The 18344-nt window shown below is 41.4% G+C and overlaps 3 protein-coding genes across 3 annotated transcripts; all 3 read left to right on the top strand.

The window, feature by feature from the left end:
• Window positions 1-1186: 1186 nt before the first annotated feature.
• LOC122912654 (hemoglobin subunit beta) lies at window positions 1187-2759 on the top strand. Its single transcript, XM_044258685.1, has 3 exons — window positions 1187-1295; window positions 1425-1647; window positions 2505-2759. The coding sequence occupies exons 1-3, from the start codon at window positions 1204-1206 to the stop codon at window positions 2631-2633; spliced, it is 444 nt and encodes a 147-aa protein (XP_044114620.1). The 5' UTR covers window positions 1187-1203; the 3' UTR covers window positions 2634-2759.
• A 4514-nt stretch (window positions 2760-7273) lies between these two features.
• On the top strand, window positions 7274-8997 carry LOC122912653 (hemoglobin subunit beta). Its single transcript, XM_044258684.1, has 3 exons — window positions 7274-7424; window positions 7554-7776; window positions 8743-8997. The coding sequence occupies exons 1-3, from the start codon at window positions 7333-7335 to the stop codon at window positions 8869-8871; spliced, it is 444 nt and encodes a 147-aa protein (XP_044114619.1). The 5' UTR covers window positions 7274-7332; the 3' UTR covers window positions 8872-8997.
• Window positions 8998-10344: 1347 nt separating this feature from the next.
• LOC122912652 (hemoglobin subunit beta-like) lies at window positions 10345-11700 on the top strand. The gene is made up of 3 exons (XM_044258683.1): window positions 10345-10495; window positions 10618-10840; window positions 11445-11700. The coding sequence occupies exons 1-3, from the start codon at window positions 10404-10406 to the stop codon at window positions 11571-11573; spliced, it is 444 nt and encodes a 147-aa protein (XP_044114618.1). The 5' UTR covers window positions 10345-10403; the 3' UTR covers window positions 11574-11700.
• The last annotated feature ends 6644 nt before the right edge of the window (window positions 11701-18344 follow it).

Raw genomic sequence — 18344 nt, 5'->3', positions numbered from 1 at the left:
ATTCTGCTTTAGTAGCTACTACCAAATATTTTCTAAAACAGTTATACCATTTTACACTGTCACCAGCAAAGCCTGAGAGTTTTCTTGGTCTATATCATCATAAATTTTGAAATTGCTTATCTTTCTTCCTCTTCTTTATATTTTTTTGACTTCTGACTTCCATCCCATTTCATTCTCTTACTTTCTGTTGGTGAGTCCCTCCCACTCTCCCTCCCTCCCTTTCTACCTCCCTCCTTCCATCTAGCTGTGCTAGAGAGCATATATCTGTAGTCGATTAATATTATTTTGAATTCAGAAAAGACAAAAATTCCCTTTGAATCTTCACTTCTAGGTCTAACTCTTCTTTTTTCCTGATGACACAATTGGAAATTTCTGTACCTGCATTTTCCCAGAAACCCTGTCCAACTTAACCTGGTTGAAAATGATAAAGCTTCATTGCAAATCCTCTGCATTCTTTCTTTGGTCATATCATAGTTTTAAATAATCATGTTATAGGTTTCTGATACTTTTTTCTTTCTCTCTCATTACATTCTTTCCATTAAATCCATGCTTCCCCGATCTATTTCAGTGGGTAGTAGAGAAAAACATTCATTAATTTTTCATTCTTTCAATGGACATTTATTTCAGTGAAGGAATGAAAAGAAAAAGTTTTGTTACTAGAAGCATTTATCCAAAGAAGGAAAAAAAAAAAAAAACAAGTTAAAAGTATGCCAAAACATTTATTCATTCTAACCACTTACAAATATCTCTAGAGACAAAGTGAAGACCCACATAGAGTAAACTTGATAACATTTCTGTTCTCTAGGGCTTAGTTTTCTTATCTATGAAGTGAAAGAACTAGATGAGTTAAATGCTGAGACACCTTCCACTATATCAGACTATAGCATTTGCACAGAATGAGACCAGTAGTATACTTATGGAAGTCACTGCTGAAGGGGGATGAACTGGGGAGAGAAAGCAGGGATTCTGAGTCAAGACAGGATACCTAGAACGCCACCCTCAGGGCAACTAAAGGGAACTGAGGAATGAGGATGTAACCTACATTCTCACAAACCAATAAGATTGTGCTCTGTCCTGGGCCAATCTGCTCACAGCAGCAGGGAGGACAGATTAGGGCTGGATATAAAAGGATGAACAGGGCCAGTTGCTCCTTATACTTGCTTCTGACACAACCGTGTTCACTAGCAACCACAAGGAGACATCATGGTGCATCTGACTGCTGAGGAGAAGGCTGCCGTCACCGCCCTGTGGGGCAAGGTGAACGTGGACGAAGTTGGTGGTGAGGCCCTGGGCAGGTTGGTATCCAGGTGGCAAAGCAGGCTGACAGAGAGTGAATGGAAGCTGGGCTGGCGCAAATGGCTCAGTCCCCTGGGTTTCTGACAGGCTCTGACTCCTCTTCCCTCTGTGCTGTTGTTACCCTTCAGGCTGCTGGTCGTCTACCCCTGGACTCAGAGGTTCTTTGACTCCTTTGGGGACCTGTCCTCTCCTGATGCTGTTATGGGCAACCCCAAGGTCAAGGCCCATGGCAAGAAGGTGCTGAACTCCTTTAGCGAGGGCCTGAAGAATCTGGACAACCTCAAGGGCACCTTCGCTAAGCTCAGTGAGCTGCACTGTGACAAACTGCACGTGGATCCCGAGAACTTCAAGGTGAGTCCAGGATATGCTCCGTTTCCTTCCTTGGCGCTTTCTAGTCTTTCACTCTGCTTCTTTTGCCTACCTCTTCTCCCCCCACCTTCCTGGAGTAGGTATCATCATGGAATGCTTGTCAAAATTTCCATAATGTCATATGTTTTCTTTCAGTATTCCATATTGTTTCCTTTCTCCCAAACTTTCATTGCATCAAGCTCTTCACTTAATTACTCATCTGTTGCCCTTCTCTATTCCCCTTAACTTGTTTCCCCTACTCAATACCCACATTACGCACACTAGCTCTCATCTTCTCCTTCTATGCTTGGAAAACTCTTTCTGTCTCTCTATATGGGGATTGGCAGGGCCCCTCCAAGTAGAGGCCATAAATCATCTCAAAATAAAAGAGTAATTGGGCATGTGATGTGATGAGCATAGGGTGTTATAAGCAACTAATGCATCACTGAAAATTATATAAAAAATGAACGATGTATTATATGCTGGCTAATTGAATTTAAAAAACAAAAAAGAAAAAGTGCATTTTTAGAGAGTCAAGATTCAATGGAAAGGGAAGGAAAGGAAATGTCTGAGGATGATGGACCAGAAGTAGAGAAGTAGGGCAGTGAGTAGTTTCTAAAAGACATCCCAGCACCATACTAATTAATCAATTAATTATTAAGTATATGTATAATAAAAATAAAAATATACTACACACATACACACACACATTTATGCTGATGGTGATACCCTGAAGATCAGTTTGGGCTGGAGTGTGGAGTGTGGGCAGAAAAAAAATGATGGTTGGCTCAGTTTCTCAGAAACCCAGCTTGATTTCTCTCTTAATGATGTATCTATGTCTATGTCTGCCTTCCCCACAGCTCCTGGGCAACGTGCTGGTGTGTGTGCTGGCTCACCACTTCGGCAAGGAATTCACCCCTCAGGTGCAGGCTGCCTATCAGAAGGTGGTGGCCGGTGTGGCCACTGCCCTGGCTCACAAGTACCACTGAGACCCTGGCCTATTTCCTGGTGACCACTGGAAGACCCTGTTTCCCTAAATTCTGTCTTCTGAACTGGGGGAAATAAAGTCCACCATCAAGGGTTGGGTTTCTGCCTAATAAAGAACCTTCAGCTCATCTTCCTGATGCATTTCACTTATTTTATTTTATTATTTGTCTGGGTCTATTGCGCATCCGTGAGGGTCTGCAGATAGGATGTTTTCCTGTCTTGTTCCAAAAGGTCCAGGGAAATTAGAATGGAAGGGGACCATACACCATATACATCATCGGTTGTTGACACTTCTCCCTCCAGAGCAGAGACATGGTCAAGAGGTTTGAAATATATAGAGAATACTGGCATTACAGGGCCTCTGTGGAAGACTTTCAACCTCAGGCACAGCCCTCAGGCTTTGACCTGTTTCCTACAATTAGTGAAAAAGATGGTGCTCAAATAGAGACATAATGAGTGGTCAAGGCATTGTTGTGTTTCCTTTTCCTCTGCTTCCCTTGCCTGCAGTGTTGCCAGCAATAGCCTGCTCCATCAAGTGTGCCTGCTCTGAGGACTATCCTCCCTCTTTTACTTGCCCCAGACTCGTCCATAAATAATGCCTGCCCCCACCTTCCCATTCCAGACAAACTACACGCTTACCTGTCACCTGTGACCCCTTGCACCCTGGCCTGAATGCACTTTCCAACATTGTCCAAGAAAATCTTTCCAAACCCTTCCCCTCTTCCTATTTTTCACATTTCTTCTTATCCCTCACACTCATACCCTATGCTGTAAAAACTCTGCTGCCTATTTCATACTGTCCAACGGGACTACCATGCCTTATGACTTTCCTTCATAAGCAGGAGATGAGTATCTACTAACTGAAGTGGTTGGTGAGTGAATGAATGAATGAATGAGTGATTATTCTCTCTGGGAACTACTGGAACTAGAGGACAATCTGAACCAGGGACCTTCGGAGAGAAGTCCTTTTGTATTGATGCTCCAGTACACAAAGAGGAAAGGAAAACACTGACCAGATTTGCTTTCTGTTTGGAGCCCGTTGGACATTTGGTCTTATGAACTAATGCCTTGTATATTTGTAAAGGCACTCAGACTGAAGGCTAGATTCTGATTCTAGGATGTACAGTTTCAAATTTAACTTGAAAATTTAAATTTCTCACCATAAATCAACACCTTGGCCCACATAGTGGTATCAACAAAATCTAATTCTGAATGGTGATCTGAGCCCAATAGAGGAAATATTTGTCTGGTGATTATAGACTGAGACATTAATCATTCTGTAATTATTAGCACATATTTTATCAATCTCCTGGCTAGATTGTACTCACCAGGTCCGTCCTGGTTCAAAACATCAAAGTATAAAAATTTGGCAAACTGGAGAAAAAGGGGAAAAAGGTCCTTATGTCACTTTCTTGGGAACTTAGGGTGTGTGTATATGTGTGTCCATGCACATCTGTGTGCATGTTCACACGTGGGGGCATGTTCACGTGCATGTATGTGTGCTGTTTCGTGTTCACTGGGGCTGGGACCAACCTAAAGCACACATCTTGTGAGGCCCTTCACAGGGTAGAAGTAAGGTTAAAGTGGTAAAGATGGCAGTGGGTTAAAAAGCTTTCTAGAATATTTGAATGTGATCTGGATGTGAGACTGAGGCCCAGAACATAATAATATTTATCAGTTTATTCTTATTTTCATCTGATATGTCTGACCTTTGATGTGTTATTATAACTTGAAGACTATCCCTGCCAGGTAATGGGTTAAGAAAAGGAGAAGTCTGTCTCCCTCTACAGTCATGCTAAGTAGCAACGGTGATGGGAGAGAGAACAGCAACTCCTGTCCTCAAGCCAGGAGCAAGGTGGATGCAGCAGTGGCCAGTGAAAAATCTTGGTCCCCAGGTCATTCATGGAAAAGAAGGCTGAAAGAGGAAGAGACAAGAAAACATAGGGTATCTCTTTCTGAGTACAGAGAATAGTAGGGGAAGTCCAAGTAGATGCCAGTTTCTTTCAGTCAAGATGGAAAAGCTGGGGCCTTTACAGGAAAGTATAAGCCTATATAATACTGTTATTTAGAAAGCTCTGAGAATTTCTCATGACAAAGTTTCCTGCAAAACACATGTCCAAACTTCCCTAGAAGACCTCCCTTTGCACACTTATACCTGAACTCTAACATCAGAGTTGTGAAATCGAGTCCTGAGAACAGCCTGGATGTAAAACAATGGTAAAGCTAACGAAGTTTTAAATTTAGTAAAATGAAACTCTAAGTCCAAAGCCCAATGTGTGTGTGTGTGTGTGTGTGTGTGTCTGTCTGTCTGTATTTTTAAACATTTAACACACTGGAAGTTCCCCTTTTCCTGGAAGTCAGCATGTGGAATCTTGCCCCAGGAATAGACCAGTAGTAAGAACATCTTTGCTTAAGGGTTTTAGAGAAGAATGAATACAAAGAGAAAACGCTAGAACTGGGCATGTAATTCTGACCTAACCCTCAGATTGCCAGGCAAGAACCAAGCCTTTCCTACATATCTGAGAATGATCAAAGGAGAGGTTGTTGACAAATACTGGCTGGGGTTTGGGACAAGTGAAAAGGGAGAGGAATCCTTACATACTTAGCAATGATGGAGAAGGTAGTTTAGGGAATGGAGCAATGGAAGTGGGAATACAGGGAGTTCATTTCAAACAGCTAGAAACAGAGAAGTCCTTCCCTTCTGGTTCACCTAGAAATGTTTTTGTAGTTGGGGTTTCTGAGTGTTAGAGGTAAAAGGATGAAAAATTTCTGTTAAATGTTTGTCGCCAACAAAGACAAGCGAGGTGATTTTAGACATCGGGGTGCCTGGATTAAAATAAGATTCTAAGGTGGGAGAAACACTGTAAGTTAAAAAATGCATGGCCCTTTCCTTGCTGAAAGAAAATGGGAATTCAGGAGCAGGCTAAGCTGCAAGAGGTACAGGTGATGGGAAGTTGGAAGAAGAACCAGCAGGGCCCTCCAGGAACTCCAAGATCCTATGCTGAACTCAAAAAGGCTTGCTGTTTTGGCTTTTCTCTCTTTCTTTCTTTCTTTCTTTCTTTCTTTCTTTCTTTCCTCTTTCTTTCTTTCGGTGTGTTTGTTTGTTTGTTTGTTTGTTTCTTTCTAAAATTAATTAAAATTAAAATTAAAATTAAAATTACATTAAATTCATTCTTTATGCACCACACCCAGAGTTCCATGCAATACGTGCCCTCCATAGTACCCACCACCAGGTTCACCTAACCCCCCCACCTCCCTCCCCTCAAAAACCCTCAGTTTTTTCTCAGAGGCCACAGTCTCTCCTGGTTTGTCTCCCCCTCCAATTTCTCCCAACTCACGTCTCCTCTCCATCTCTCAGTGTCCTCCATGCTATTTGTTATGCTCCACAAGTAAGTGAAGCCATATGATAATTGACTCTCTCTGCTTGACTTATTTTGCTTTTCTTATGGTATCTTTTATTGGTAAGGAGCAGAACTCTCTGGTTTTTCTTTGCCTAAGAAGTTAGTCTTCAAAACACATGACATGCAGGAGAGAAAGATAGGCGAGGGATATTAGAAAAGCTGTAGGGGTAGAAGAATATAAGCTAGTAAAAAAATGTTGAAGCAAACAAAAATATGCAGAGAAAATGAGATTATAGGTGTTGAATTTGAATAAAACAAATTCTTACATACGTAGCATTCTTAGTGGTCTAGGGGGGAAAAAAATCTGAGCCAAGGCCAGAGTACCTTTCTACTTTCCTTCCCCTCATTTCAAGTTACAGAGAAGCTTCTCTATCACTCCAGGAAGAAACCATTTGTTTTTTTTTTTTTTAATGTCTCGAGTTAATTAAAAGCATTGCTTCCCTCAGTGTTACCAATAATTTTGGTTTGTAATTGATTTTTGTGTTATTTTATTTCTTAGTATGTCAAGAGATCTCTATGTTTTCATCTGTGGATCCACAAAAGCTGATAGAATTGTTATTTCACAGGACACTCTTGATTCATATGTAATTCAATTTTCAAATCATCATTTGTTTGACTATATGACTAAATAAAGAAATGAATGAATGAATGAATGAATGTGTGTGTGTGTTTTTCTTCCTAGGATGATTTAATCCGAACTAAGAGAAGGAAGACATACTTAGAACTGGGCGGAGGGGGGTGCCTGGGTGGCTCAGTGGGTTATGTCTCTGCCTTCAGCTCATCATGATCTCAGGGTCATGGGATCAAGCCCGGAATCGGGCTGTCTGCTCGGCAGGGAGCCAGCTTCCTCCTCTCTCTCTCTATGCCTGCCTGTCTGCCTATTTGTGATCTCTGTCTGTCAAATAAATAAATAAAATCTTAAAAAAATGTTTAAAAATAATAAAACAGAAGAGCACTCTCTAAGAGATTACGAGGTTGTGATTCTCAAAATTGTAAGATTATGTTTGCCAAAGAGAATGATTTTAGCAGAAACTTTATTATTAAGATGGGACCTAGAGATCCCTAGAGAGAAGACAGAGGGTCTGAATTCAGACTCAGAAGCAGGTGTCGGAATTGCCAAGGAGAGGGATGGCACTCACCATTCATGCCTCACCCTGCCGAACCACACCCAGGCCTGGGCCAATCTCACAGCAGCAGGGAGGGCAGATTAGGGCTGGATATAAAAGGATGAACAGGGCCAGTTGCTCCTTATACTTGCTTCTGACACAACCGTGTTCACTAGCAACCACAAGGAGACACCATGGTGCATCTGACTGCTGAGGAGAAGGCTGCCGTCACCGCCCTGTGGGGCAAGGTGAACGTGGACGAAGTTGGTGGTGAGGCCCTGGGCAGGTTGGTATCCAGGTGGCAAAGCAGGCTGACAGAGAGTGAATGGAAGCTGGGCTGGCGCAAATGGCTCAGTCCCCTGGGTTTCTGACAGGCTCTGACTCCTCTTCCCTCTGTGCTGTTGTTACCCTTCAGGCTGCTGGTCGTCTACCCCTGGACTCAGAGGTTCTTTGACTCCTTTGGGGACCTGTCCTCTCCTGATGCTGTTATGGGCAACCCCAAGGTCAAGGCCCATGGCAAGAAGGTGCTGAACTCCTTTAGCGAGGGCCTGAAGAATCTGGACAACCTCAAGGGCACCTTCGCTAAGCTCAGTGAGCTGCACTGTGACAAATTGCACGTGGATCCCGAGAACTTCAAGGTGAGTCCAGGATATGCTCCGTTTCCTTCCTTGGCGCTTTCTAGTCTTTCACTCTGCTTCTTTTGCCTACCTCTTCTCCCCCCACCTTCCTGGAGTAGGTATCATCATGGAATGCTTGTCAAAATTTCCATAATGTCATATGTTTTCTTTCAGTATTCCATATTGTTTCCTTTCTCCCAAACTTTCATTGCATCAAGCTCTTCACTTAATTACTCATCTGTTGCCCTTCTCTATTCCCCTTAACTTGTTTCCCCTACTCAATACCCACATTACGCACACTAGCTCTCATCTTCTCCTTCTATGCTTGGAAAACTCTTTCTGTCTCTCTATATGGGGATTGGCAGGGCCCCTCCAAGTAGAGGCCATAAATCATCTCAAAATAAAAGAGTAATTGGGCATGTGATGTGATGAGCATAGGGTGTTATAAGCAACTAATGCATCACTGAAAATTATATAAAAAATGAATGATGTATTATATGCTGGCTAATTGAATTTAAAAAACAAAAAAGAAAAAGTGCATTTTTAGAGAGTCAAGATTCAATGGAAAGGGAAGGAAAGGAAATGTCTGAGGATGATGGACCAGAAGTAGAGAAGTAGGGCAGTGAGTAGTTTCTAAAAGACATCCCAGCACCATACTAATTAATCAATTAATTATTAAGTATATGTTTAATTACATATACACACATATGTATATACATATGTATATGTTTAATTACATATACACACATATGTATATATACACATGTGTATGTGTGTATATATAAAAATATATATATATTATATATATATAATATATATATATATGTGAGATACTCGTTTATGCTGATGAAGATAACCTGAACATCAGTTTGGGCTGTAGTGTGGAGTGTGGGCAGAAAAAAAATGATGGTTGGCTCAGTTTCTCAGAAACCCAGCTTGATTTCTCTCTTAATGATGTATCTATGTCTATGTCTGCCTTCCCCACAGCTCCTGGGCAACGTGCTGGTGTGTGTGCTGGCTCACCACTTCGGCAAGGAATTCACCCCTCAGGTGCAGGCTGCCTATCAGAAGGTGGTGGCCGGTGTGGCCACTGCCCTGGCTCACAAGTACCACTGAGACCCTGGCCTATTTCCTGGTGACCACTGGAAGACCCTGTTTCCCTAAATTCTGTCTTCTGAACTGGGGGAAATAAAGTCCACCATCAAGGGTTGGGTTTCTGCCTAATAAAGAACCTTCAGCTCATCTTCCTGATGCATTTCACTTATTTTATTTTATTATTTGTCTGGGCCTATTGCGCATCCGTGAGGGTCTGCAGATAGGATGTTTTCCTGTCTTGTTCCAAAAGGTCCAGGGAAATTAGAATGGAAGGGGACCATACACCATACACATCATCGGTTGTTGACACTTCTCCCTCCAGAGCAGAGACATGGTCAAGAAGGTTTTAAATAGAGAGAATACTGGCATTACAGGGCCTCTGTGGAAGACTTTCAACCTCAGGCACAGCCCTCAGGCTTTGACCTGTTTCCTACAATTAGTGAAAAAGATGGTGCTCAAATAGAGACATAATGAGTGGTCAAGGCATTGTTGTGTTTCCTTTTCCCCTGCTTCCCTTGCCTGCAGTGTTGCCAGCAATAGCCTGCTCCATCAAGTGTGCCTGCTCTGAGGACTATCCTCCCTCTTTTACTTGCCTCAGACTAGTCCATAAATAATGCCTGCCCCCACCTTCCCATTCCAGACAAACTACACGCTTACCTGTCACCTGTGACCCCTTGCACCCTGGCCTGAATGCACTTTCCAACATTATCCAAGAAAATCTTTCCAAACCCTTCCCCTCTTCCTATTTTTCGCATTTCTTCTTATCCCTCACACTCATACCCTATGCTGTAAAAACTCTGCTGCCTATTTCATACTGTCCAACGGGACTACCATGCCTTATGACTTTCCTTCATAAGCAGGAGATGAATATCTACTAACCGAAGTGGTTGGTGAGTGAATGAATGAATGAATGAGTGATTATTCTCTCTGGGAACTACTGGAACTAGAGGACAATCTGAACCAGGGACCTTCGGAGAGAGGTCCTTTTGTATTGATGCTCCAGTACACAAAGAGGAAAGGAAAACACTGACTAGACATTTGCTTTTTGTTTGGAGCCTGTTGGTCATTTGGTCTTATGAACTAATGCCTTGTATATTTGTAAAGGCTCCCAGACTGAAGCCACGACTCTGATTCTAGGATGTACAGTTTCAAATTAAACTTGAGAAAAATGTCTCTTTGCCACTCATGAGAAAATTGAAGAGACATCCTGTTAGATTACTAAGTTGTGATTTTCAAAATTGTAAGAATATTGTTACCAAGGAGAATGATTTATTTATTTATTTATTTATTTATTTTTTTTAGCAATTTGTATTGCTGATGGGACTTAGGGACCTAGAGAGACGACAGCAGGTCTGAATTCAGACTCGTAAGCCGGTGTCAGAACTGCCAAGAAGAGGAATGGCAGTCGCCGAACCACACCCAGTCATGGGCCAATCTCACAGCCACAGGGGAGGGCAAGATCAGGGCTGGGCGCAAATGGAAGAGCAGGGCCAGCTGCTGCTTCCACTTGTTTTTGACACAGCCATGTTCCCTAGTAATCACAAACAGACACCATGGTGCATCTGAGTGCTGAGGAGAAGGCTGCTGTTTCCAGCCTTCAGGGCAAGGTGAAGGTGGATGTTGTTGGTGGTGAGGCCCTGGGAAGGTTGGTCTCCAGGTGGCAAATCAGACTGATGAATTGAAGCTGGGCTGGCAGAAATGGCTCAGTCCCCTGGGTTTCTGACAGGCTCTGACTCCTCTGCCCTCTGTGCTGTTGTCACCCCTCAGGCTGCTGGTTGTCTACCCCTGGACTCAGAGGTTCTTTGACTCCTTTGGGGACCTGTCCTCTCCTGATGCTATTATGAGCAACCGCAAGGTGAAGGCCCATGGCAAGAAGGTAGTGAACTCCCTTATTAATGGCCTGAAGAATCTGGACAACCTCAACGGTGCCTTTGCTAAGCTTAGTGAACTGCACTGTGACAAGCTGCATGTGGATCCTGAGAACTTCAAGGTGAGTCTGCGGATCCTCAATATTCTCCTTCTTCCTTTTTAAGGTCAAGCTGATGGTATTCAGAAAGAGTATGGGCATTAGATGCTGTTTAGAGTGGAAGGAGGTATTCTAATAGCATTAGTATGGAGTCTTCAGGACTGTGGTTTTTTTTGTTTTGTTTTTCCTTTTACCCTGTTGCTCACAATTGTTTCCTCTTGTCTCTTTTTGTTCTTTGCAATGTGTTTTCTTCATTGTTCTGATTAAACTTTCGAGTGTTTATTTACAAAATGCTTTCAATCCATTCCAAATCATTTTTTCTAATACCTTTTCCATAGTCTCTTCCTTTGAAAATAAAGAGGATAAAATCTGATTGCTCCTTTGCCTAGGTGGAAAGAATAACCGTAATAATTTAAGCTTGGCATTAAGGCAGAAGGCAAGAAACATTTCTAAATGTAAAATCAGGCTGATATGGTTGATATCACATAGAGAATAACATCCGAGATCCAGCTCTTTTTACTTATATTCTAGGGGCACAGCTTGGGGTTATGGATGGGGCTGGAAAATGCTGAATCTCAGCTGAGTTTATTGGCTAACCAGGCTCATGTCTCTTGTCTCCTCCCCACAGCTCCTGGGCAATGTACTGGTGTGTGTGCTGGCCCGCCACTTTGGCAAGGAATTCACCCCACAGGTGCAGGCTGTCTTTCAGAAGGTGCTGGCTGGTGTGGCCAATGCCCTGGCCCACAAATATCACTAAGCTCCCTTTCCTGTTTTCCAGGAATAGTCCCTTGGTCCCCAGAACCCAACACCTGAACTTAGGGAAATTGTAAAGTGCTTTGAGCACCTGGCTCTTGCCTAATAAAGAACATTTCTTTTCATTGCAATGGTTTATTTAAATTATCCCTGTGTCTCTCATTGGAATTGTTCAGGACATGGAAGGGCAAGGAGTTTAAGACATAAAAAAATGAGGGGCTAGTTCAGATCTTGGGAAAATATATCTATATTTTGGACTTCATGAAAGGAGAGGTTGTAAATAGTCAAACATGTGGGAAACAGACCCTGCAGACAATTTTGACTTTCCCTTAGAAAAGGATTCAGGTTGAGGCTTGATTTGGGGTCTAGATTTTTCCTATCATTTATTTAAATCAAATCTTTATTTAGCTTTGCTTTTATATGTCCTTCTTCTCCCCAGTTGTCCAGAACCTCATAACCCTCAATCCACTAAGCTCTTCTGCCTGAAGACACCACTGTTGCTCTCTGATTTTCCTTCAAGTTTTGCTGTCCCCTTACTCATCCTCCCCATCACTCTTATCTTGGTTCCCTCCATCCTCTTACAGTGGAGACCAACATGAAGTTCTCACATAGCAGGAGAGGGAGTTTCAGAGGCTCTTCCTTAGTGCCTTTCATGGTCTGCATTGAAGTAACTGGTAATATTTTGTTCAATATATGACTAAGGCAAATGTGAAAAGGAACTTTTGGTAGCTTCATATTCACTGCTGTCTTGCAATCTCATCATGAGTTTACACCAAATGGCATCCTCTTCTTCTGAAAATGCTTTAGCATGTATAGCCAGGAAGTGATTGGAGGCCTGCTCCCACCTCCACCTCTTTTTGATGCCTCTGATTTCTACTCTGACTTTCTTGTTAACAGTACAGTGTTGCCAACAGCAATATACCCTGATTTCATCACTTCAGTCAAAGGCCACTTATGTGGATGCTAGATGCTGGAGATAAAATGACCTTGAAGTGGTCTTTGTCCCCTCAAACATTCTAGTTCTGAATATAGTTAGAAAGACCATGAAAATACTGCCACTAGTAAAGAAATTAATTGATTAATTAAATTAATATATAATCTTCATCTAAACTCAGAATGGAGATGCACACAAGGTGTCCTTATAAATACATAAATGAGAATTTTCGAAGCCTTCAGGATCAGAGGGGAGCCAGAAGTGTACCTTGGTGACAGCTTTGGTTATCTGCTGAAGGGGCCTTCACATTTGATATTGACCTGAGTGTTAGGACTTTATATGCAGAGAAACCATAGAAGAGCAAAGGTCTTGCAGATCTGGATACAGTAGGATTGGTATTGATAAATGAAGACATAAAAGTAAAGTGGAAAGAAGGGTTGTGTAAGCATCTAAGAGAAAACAGGCTACACATGGCTTCTGGAAATCAGAATGATGTGGGGGAGTGGGCAGGCAGGAATAAGGATGGTCCAGTAGGTCAATGAAGGACCTGAAGATGGATGGGAAATACTAATAATGTTAAAAGGCCCAGATTCTATAATTTGGTGAGGATTCTATTAGAAGAGAACTCTTTTTAAGTAGAATTGTGTAAAATTATTTAAGCTAAAGATGGATTTATTATAGAAACAAACTCCATCAGATATGTAACTCTAGTTTTCACTTTTATTGCTAGATTTTGCCTCTTACCATCCAAATTCTCAAGTGTTCCTTTCCTGCTTTTGCTTCTTTTAATTATCCACAATACAAAATATGCAACATTAATATTGGGAAAGGGTCAGTAGACATTATTAATTAACAAATCAATAAGCACCACTTTAGAGCTATTGGGTCAGATGAATAGTGTCTCCAAGAGGTAAATGCCCACCTCTGGCAAAATTCAGTACTATCTGGCTATTGTTCTATTTCACTACTAACATTAGCATGAGGTAGAGAAGGATGAAAGAGAGGGACAGACTACACAGCCTCTGTATGTCATTCTTAGAGATTACTATTCTTGTTTTAAAATCATGTAGCCTCATGGAAAGCAGTCTCTCACTTTAACAGCCTTCAAACGGTACAGAACAATCTCAGGTATTCACATTCATAAAATGGGTAAGAGCCAGAGTTCTTCCCAAATTATTCTTCCATCTCCAACTTGCTTTACAAAGTTACTGATTTCTTTTCTAGGACTGATTTTTATTTTCTGGTTGTTTGTCTCTGGGTGCTATTAAATGAATACATTTACTAGGTTCTTACAACTAAAAGAGAAAGGGGTTATTCAGATACATGTGAGGGGTTAGACATTAGAAATGAACAAGAACTGAGATTTTTGTCACAACTAATCCAGCTGATGGGGAATTAACTGGCTGAGAACACACAAGATTTCTATCTATTTCAGATAGAACACTTTGATAGTGCTTCAGTGGATCCAGTAAGTCTTGATGCCATAAATGATGGGGTTCATCAGTGGTAGGAAGAAGATGGACACCTTCCTGTGATGATATGAATGAAGGAGAAGGAATGCCTTGCAAACTTGTGAGTAATGGAAGGGCCTAGCACAGGGATATAAAGTAACAGGGCTGTCAGAATGTGAGACACACACTGGTGGGAGAGCTTTTTTTTTTCTTTTTAAATTTTTTTAAATTTATTTTTTTATTTTCAGCATAAAAGTATTCATTATTTTTGCATCACACCCAGTGCTCCATGCGATCCATGCCCTCTATAATACCCACCACCTGGTACCCCAACCTCCCACCCCCTGCCCCTTCAAAACCCTCAGATTGTTTTTCAGAGTCCATAGTCTCTCATGATTCACCTTCCCTTCCAATTTCCCCCAACTCCCTTCTCCTCTCTAACTCCCCATGTCCTCCATGCTATTTGTTATGCTCCACAAATAAGTGAAACCACATGATACTTGATGCTCTCTGCTTGACTGATTTCACTCAGCATCATCTCTTCCAGTCCCATCCATGTTGCTACAAAAGTTGGGTATTCGTCCTTTCTGATGGAGGCATAATACTCCATAGTGTATATGGACCACATCTTCCTTATCCATTCATCCGTTGAAGGGCATCTTGGTACTTTTGACAGTTTGGCGACCATGGCCATTGTTGCTATAAACATTGGGGTGCAGATGGCCCTTCTTTTCACCACATCTGTATCTTTGGGGTAAATACCCAGGAGTGCAATTGCAGGGTCCTAGGGAAGCTCTATTTTTAATTTCTTGAGGAATCTCCACTCTGTTCTCCAAAGAAGCTGCACCAACTTGCATTCCCACCAACAGTGTAAGAGGGTTCTCCTTTCTCCACATCCTCTCCAACACATATTGTTTCCCGTTTTGTTAATTTTGGCCATTCTAACTGGTGTAAGGTGATATCTCAATGTAGTTTTTTTTTTTTTTCAATTTATTTATTTTCAGAAAAACAGTATTCATTATTTTTTCACCACACCCAGTGCTCCATGCAAGCCGTGCCCTCTATAATACCCACCACCTGGTACCCCAACCTCCCACCACCTCCCCCCCCCGCCACTTCAAACCCCTCAGATTGTTTTTCAGAGTCCATAGTCTCTCATGGTTCACCTCCCCTTCCATTTTACCCAAATTCCCTACTCCTCTCTAACGCCCCTTGTCCTCCATGCTATTTGTTATGCTCCACAAATAAGTGAAACCATATGATAATTGACTCTCTCTGCTTGACTTATTTCACTCAGCATAATCTCTTCCAGTCCCGTCCATGTTGCTACAAAAGTTGGGTATTCATCCTTTCTGATGGAGGCATAATACTCCATGTTTATAGCAGCAATGGCCACGGTCGCCAAACTGTGGAAAGAACCAAGATGCCCTTCAACGGACGAATGGATAAGGAAGATGTGGTCCATATACACTATGGAGTATTATGCCTCCATCAGAAAGGACAGATACCCAACTTTTGTAGCAACATGGACGGGACTGGAAGAGATTATGCTGAGTGAAATAAGTCAAGCAGAGAGAGTCAATTATCATATGGTTTCACTTATTTGTGGAGCATAACAAATAGCATGGAGGACAAGGGGCGTTCGAGAGGAGTAGGGAATTTGGGTAAATTGGAAGGGGAGGTGAACCATGAGAGACTATGGACTCTGAAAAACAATCTGAGGGGTTTGAAGTGGCGGGGGGGGAGGTGGTGGGAGGTTGGGGTACCAGGTGGTGGGTATTATAGAGGGCACGGCTTGCATGGAGCACTGGGTGTGGTGAAAAAATAATGAATACTGTTTTTCTGAAAATAAATTGGAAAAAAAAAAAAGAAAAAGAAACCAGATTGTTAATTATAGAGAATAAACTGGTGGTTCCATGAAGGTAAATTAGTGGACAGGTTATGATGATCATGGTAATATATATTACCATTAATAAATCGTAATTTTAGATCTAACTATAAATCTATATAATACCTATATATAAAATCTGTATAATACTGGTTTTGTAGGTCTCGCTGATTTAATATGGCAGTATATATATATATATATATATATATATATATATATTTATTTATTTATTTCTGACCAAGCTGTTCTTCTCCACAAGTGAAGATGAGAGAACAAGAGCAGTAAGGAAGAGGGAGCTTCTGGCGGCCACACTGAAGGCATCCAAATACCCCGGAGAACAGCAGAAGCCTAGCAGTGTGTATTCCTGTCCTGCATTTCCTAGAAGGACCCTGCAAGTTTCTTCATCTTGAAAGGGAGGGGACTGAATTAGATCCTCTTAGTCTATCCTGTAATTTCCACAGGTTAAAATATGTGTAACTCTTCAAGTATTTATCCTCGAAACTTTAGCTCCTTACTCTTATATCATTTAAGTTAGATTTACTTCCCATTTGCACTTTCCTGCTTAGTTTAAATCTTTTACTCAGGGTTTAATATCTTATTCTGTCTGGATTTTATCAGTTGTCTGACTTTGTCTGAAATGTAGAAAAAGTATTAAAAGAGAAACATTTCAAAAAAGAAAAGAGATACATTTCCTTGATGGAGATCCTCTAGGCCATAGAACAATACAACAATACAAATCCTAATGGAACCTTCTCAGATACCCACCTGACTACAGTTAAACAGATGTACCGTGTAATAGAACTTTTTATCATGGTTCTAAATTATGCACAATCATTTTTCAATATTTCAGTCATGGTGGGATTATTATTTATAGTTATCTTATGTAAACTAATAATCAAAATACATTGTAAGAATAGATGCACAAGTAATACTTAATAATGAGAACATTTACAAAATTAATAATAGTCACCATTCCTATAATCTGGGGTTTTAAGCCCATGCTGGGTTTGTGGTGGAAAAGTTGACACCAATGCTAACATGCTGAGAACAACTGAACACCAATTTTTTGTGCTAGTGTTATAGAAGGTTCTTATCTCTCCAGGTGTACCAAGACTCTGAACTGCTTGGCCTCACCAGTTGTAAAGCAAAGCCGCTTATGCACCCTTAAGGAGGTGAAAATTCAATGGGCTTCTTCTGCCCCCTGCTGGTATCCAGATGGGACCATTAGCAGAACTACCGGGTCAAGAGTGAGATCCTCCAATTTACTGTCCAAAGCAGGTTGCGTGTAGGTGTCATTAAATAATGATACCAGTAGACAAGCAAAAACCTGGACTATTCTGGCCAACAGAAATATTTTTTATTCAATATAATGATAAAAAATCTAACTTTAGCATCCAACACTCCTCCTTTAGGCTTTTAGAGTAAATAAGGACTCTTAGTCATCACCCTACCTAACCTGAAAAAGGTAGGAAGTAATCAGAGGATCATGTCCAAAGAATAGAAGAAAAAGACAGAGATACCTGAACATGGAGGCCAGTTTGAACTGGAGGATGTAAGGAAAGATTCCTCTGAAAGAATGATCTGTTTAATCTGATCATAGATATGCTTTCCAAATCCACATTCCAGACAAAGCACAGAGTGAATGCCAGAATCCCATCACGGCCCGGACTCCAACTGACTGCTGTGTGTCCTCACTACTTATCTATGTCATGCCAGGCATTCCTCTGGTTGCTAGAAATTCAGAAAGAAATACTACGCGCACTGACAGAGAGGGGGCATCACAGCATGATGTTTTGGAAAATGATGTTTTATGTTTTTTCCTTTTCAATACAAATGGACCATATTGTGCATCTGACATATGTGACTACTTCCCTCTTGAAATGGTCATTTATTCTTCTCATTGACACTATTCTCTCCTGATTCTCATCCTATATCAAAACAGAATTTAGAAACAATCTCCAATATTTGTTGCTCTTTTATTGCTAAAAGGCTGTTATTCTCTGAGGCAGCACCTGCAACCTTTGTGGCTAGGCTGAAAAAGCTTGTATGAGAAAAAGCTTGTAAGAGAGCATGCTTATATTCACAAAATGTTTGAATCTTTTGTCATCATTCCAGGGCCAAAACTCCATGTCTGGGTCAGACTGCAATGATAGGAATCATATCTGGAGTCAGAGTGTTTTGTCCAAGGTCAGCAGGAATGCCTAAGGCAGCATCTGTTCTGTGTATTATGTAAACTTTTTATAGGCGGGCAATATTTGGTATCATGTGGCCAACAAACGATCAGATGTGTTACTTTAAGATACGAGTGCTGAGATTTCATGGTATTTTTTTTTAAGATTTTATTTATTTATTCGACAGAGAAAGAGATCACAAGTAGGCAGAGAGGCAGGCAGAGAGAGAGAGGGAAGCAGGCTCCCCACAGAGCAGAGAGCCTGATGTGGGGCTTGATCCCAGGACCCTGAGATCATGACCTGAGCAGAAGGCAGAGGTTTAACCCACTGA

The sequence above is a fragment of the Neovison vison genome, chromosome 7 (genome assembly GCF_020171115.1).
Source record: "Neovison vison isolate M4711 chromosome 7, ASM_NN_V1, whole genome shotgun sequence".
Classification (NCBI taxonomy): domain Eukaryota; kingdom Metazoa; phylum Chordata; class Mammalia; order Carnivora; family Mustelidae; genus Neogale; species Neogale vison.
The sequence above is the reverse complement of the archived record's forward strand: the minus strand, read 5'-3'. Positions and strand labels throughout refer to the sequence as shown.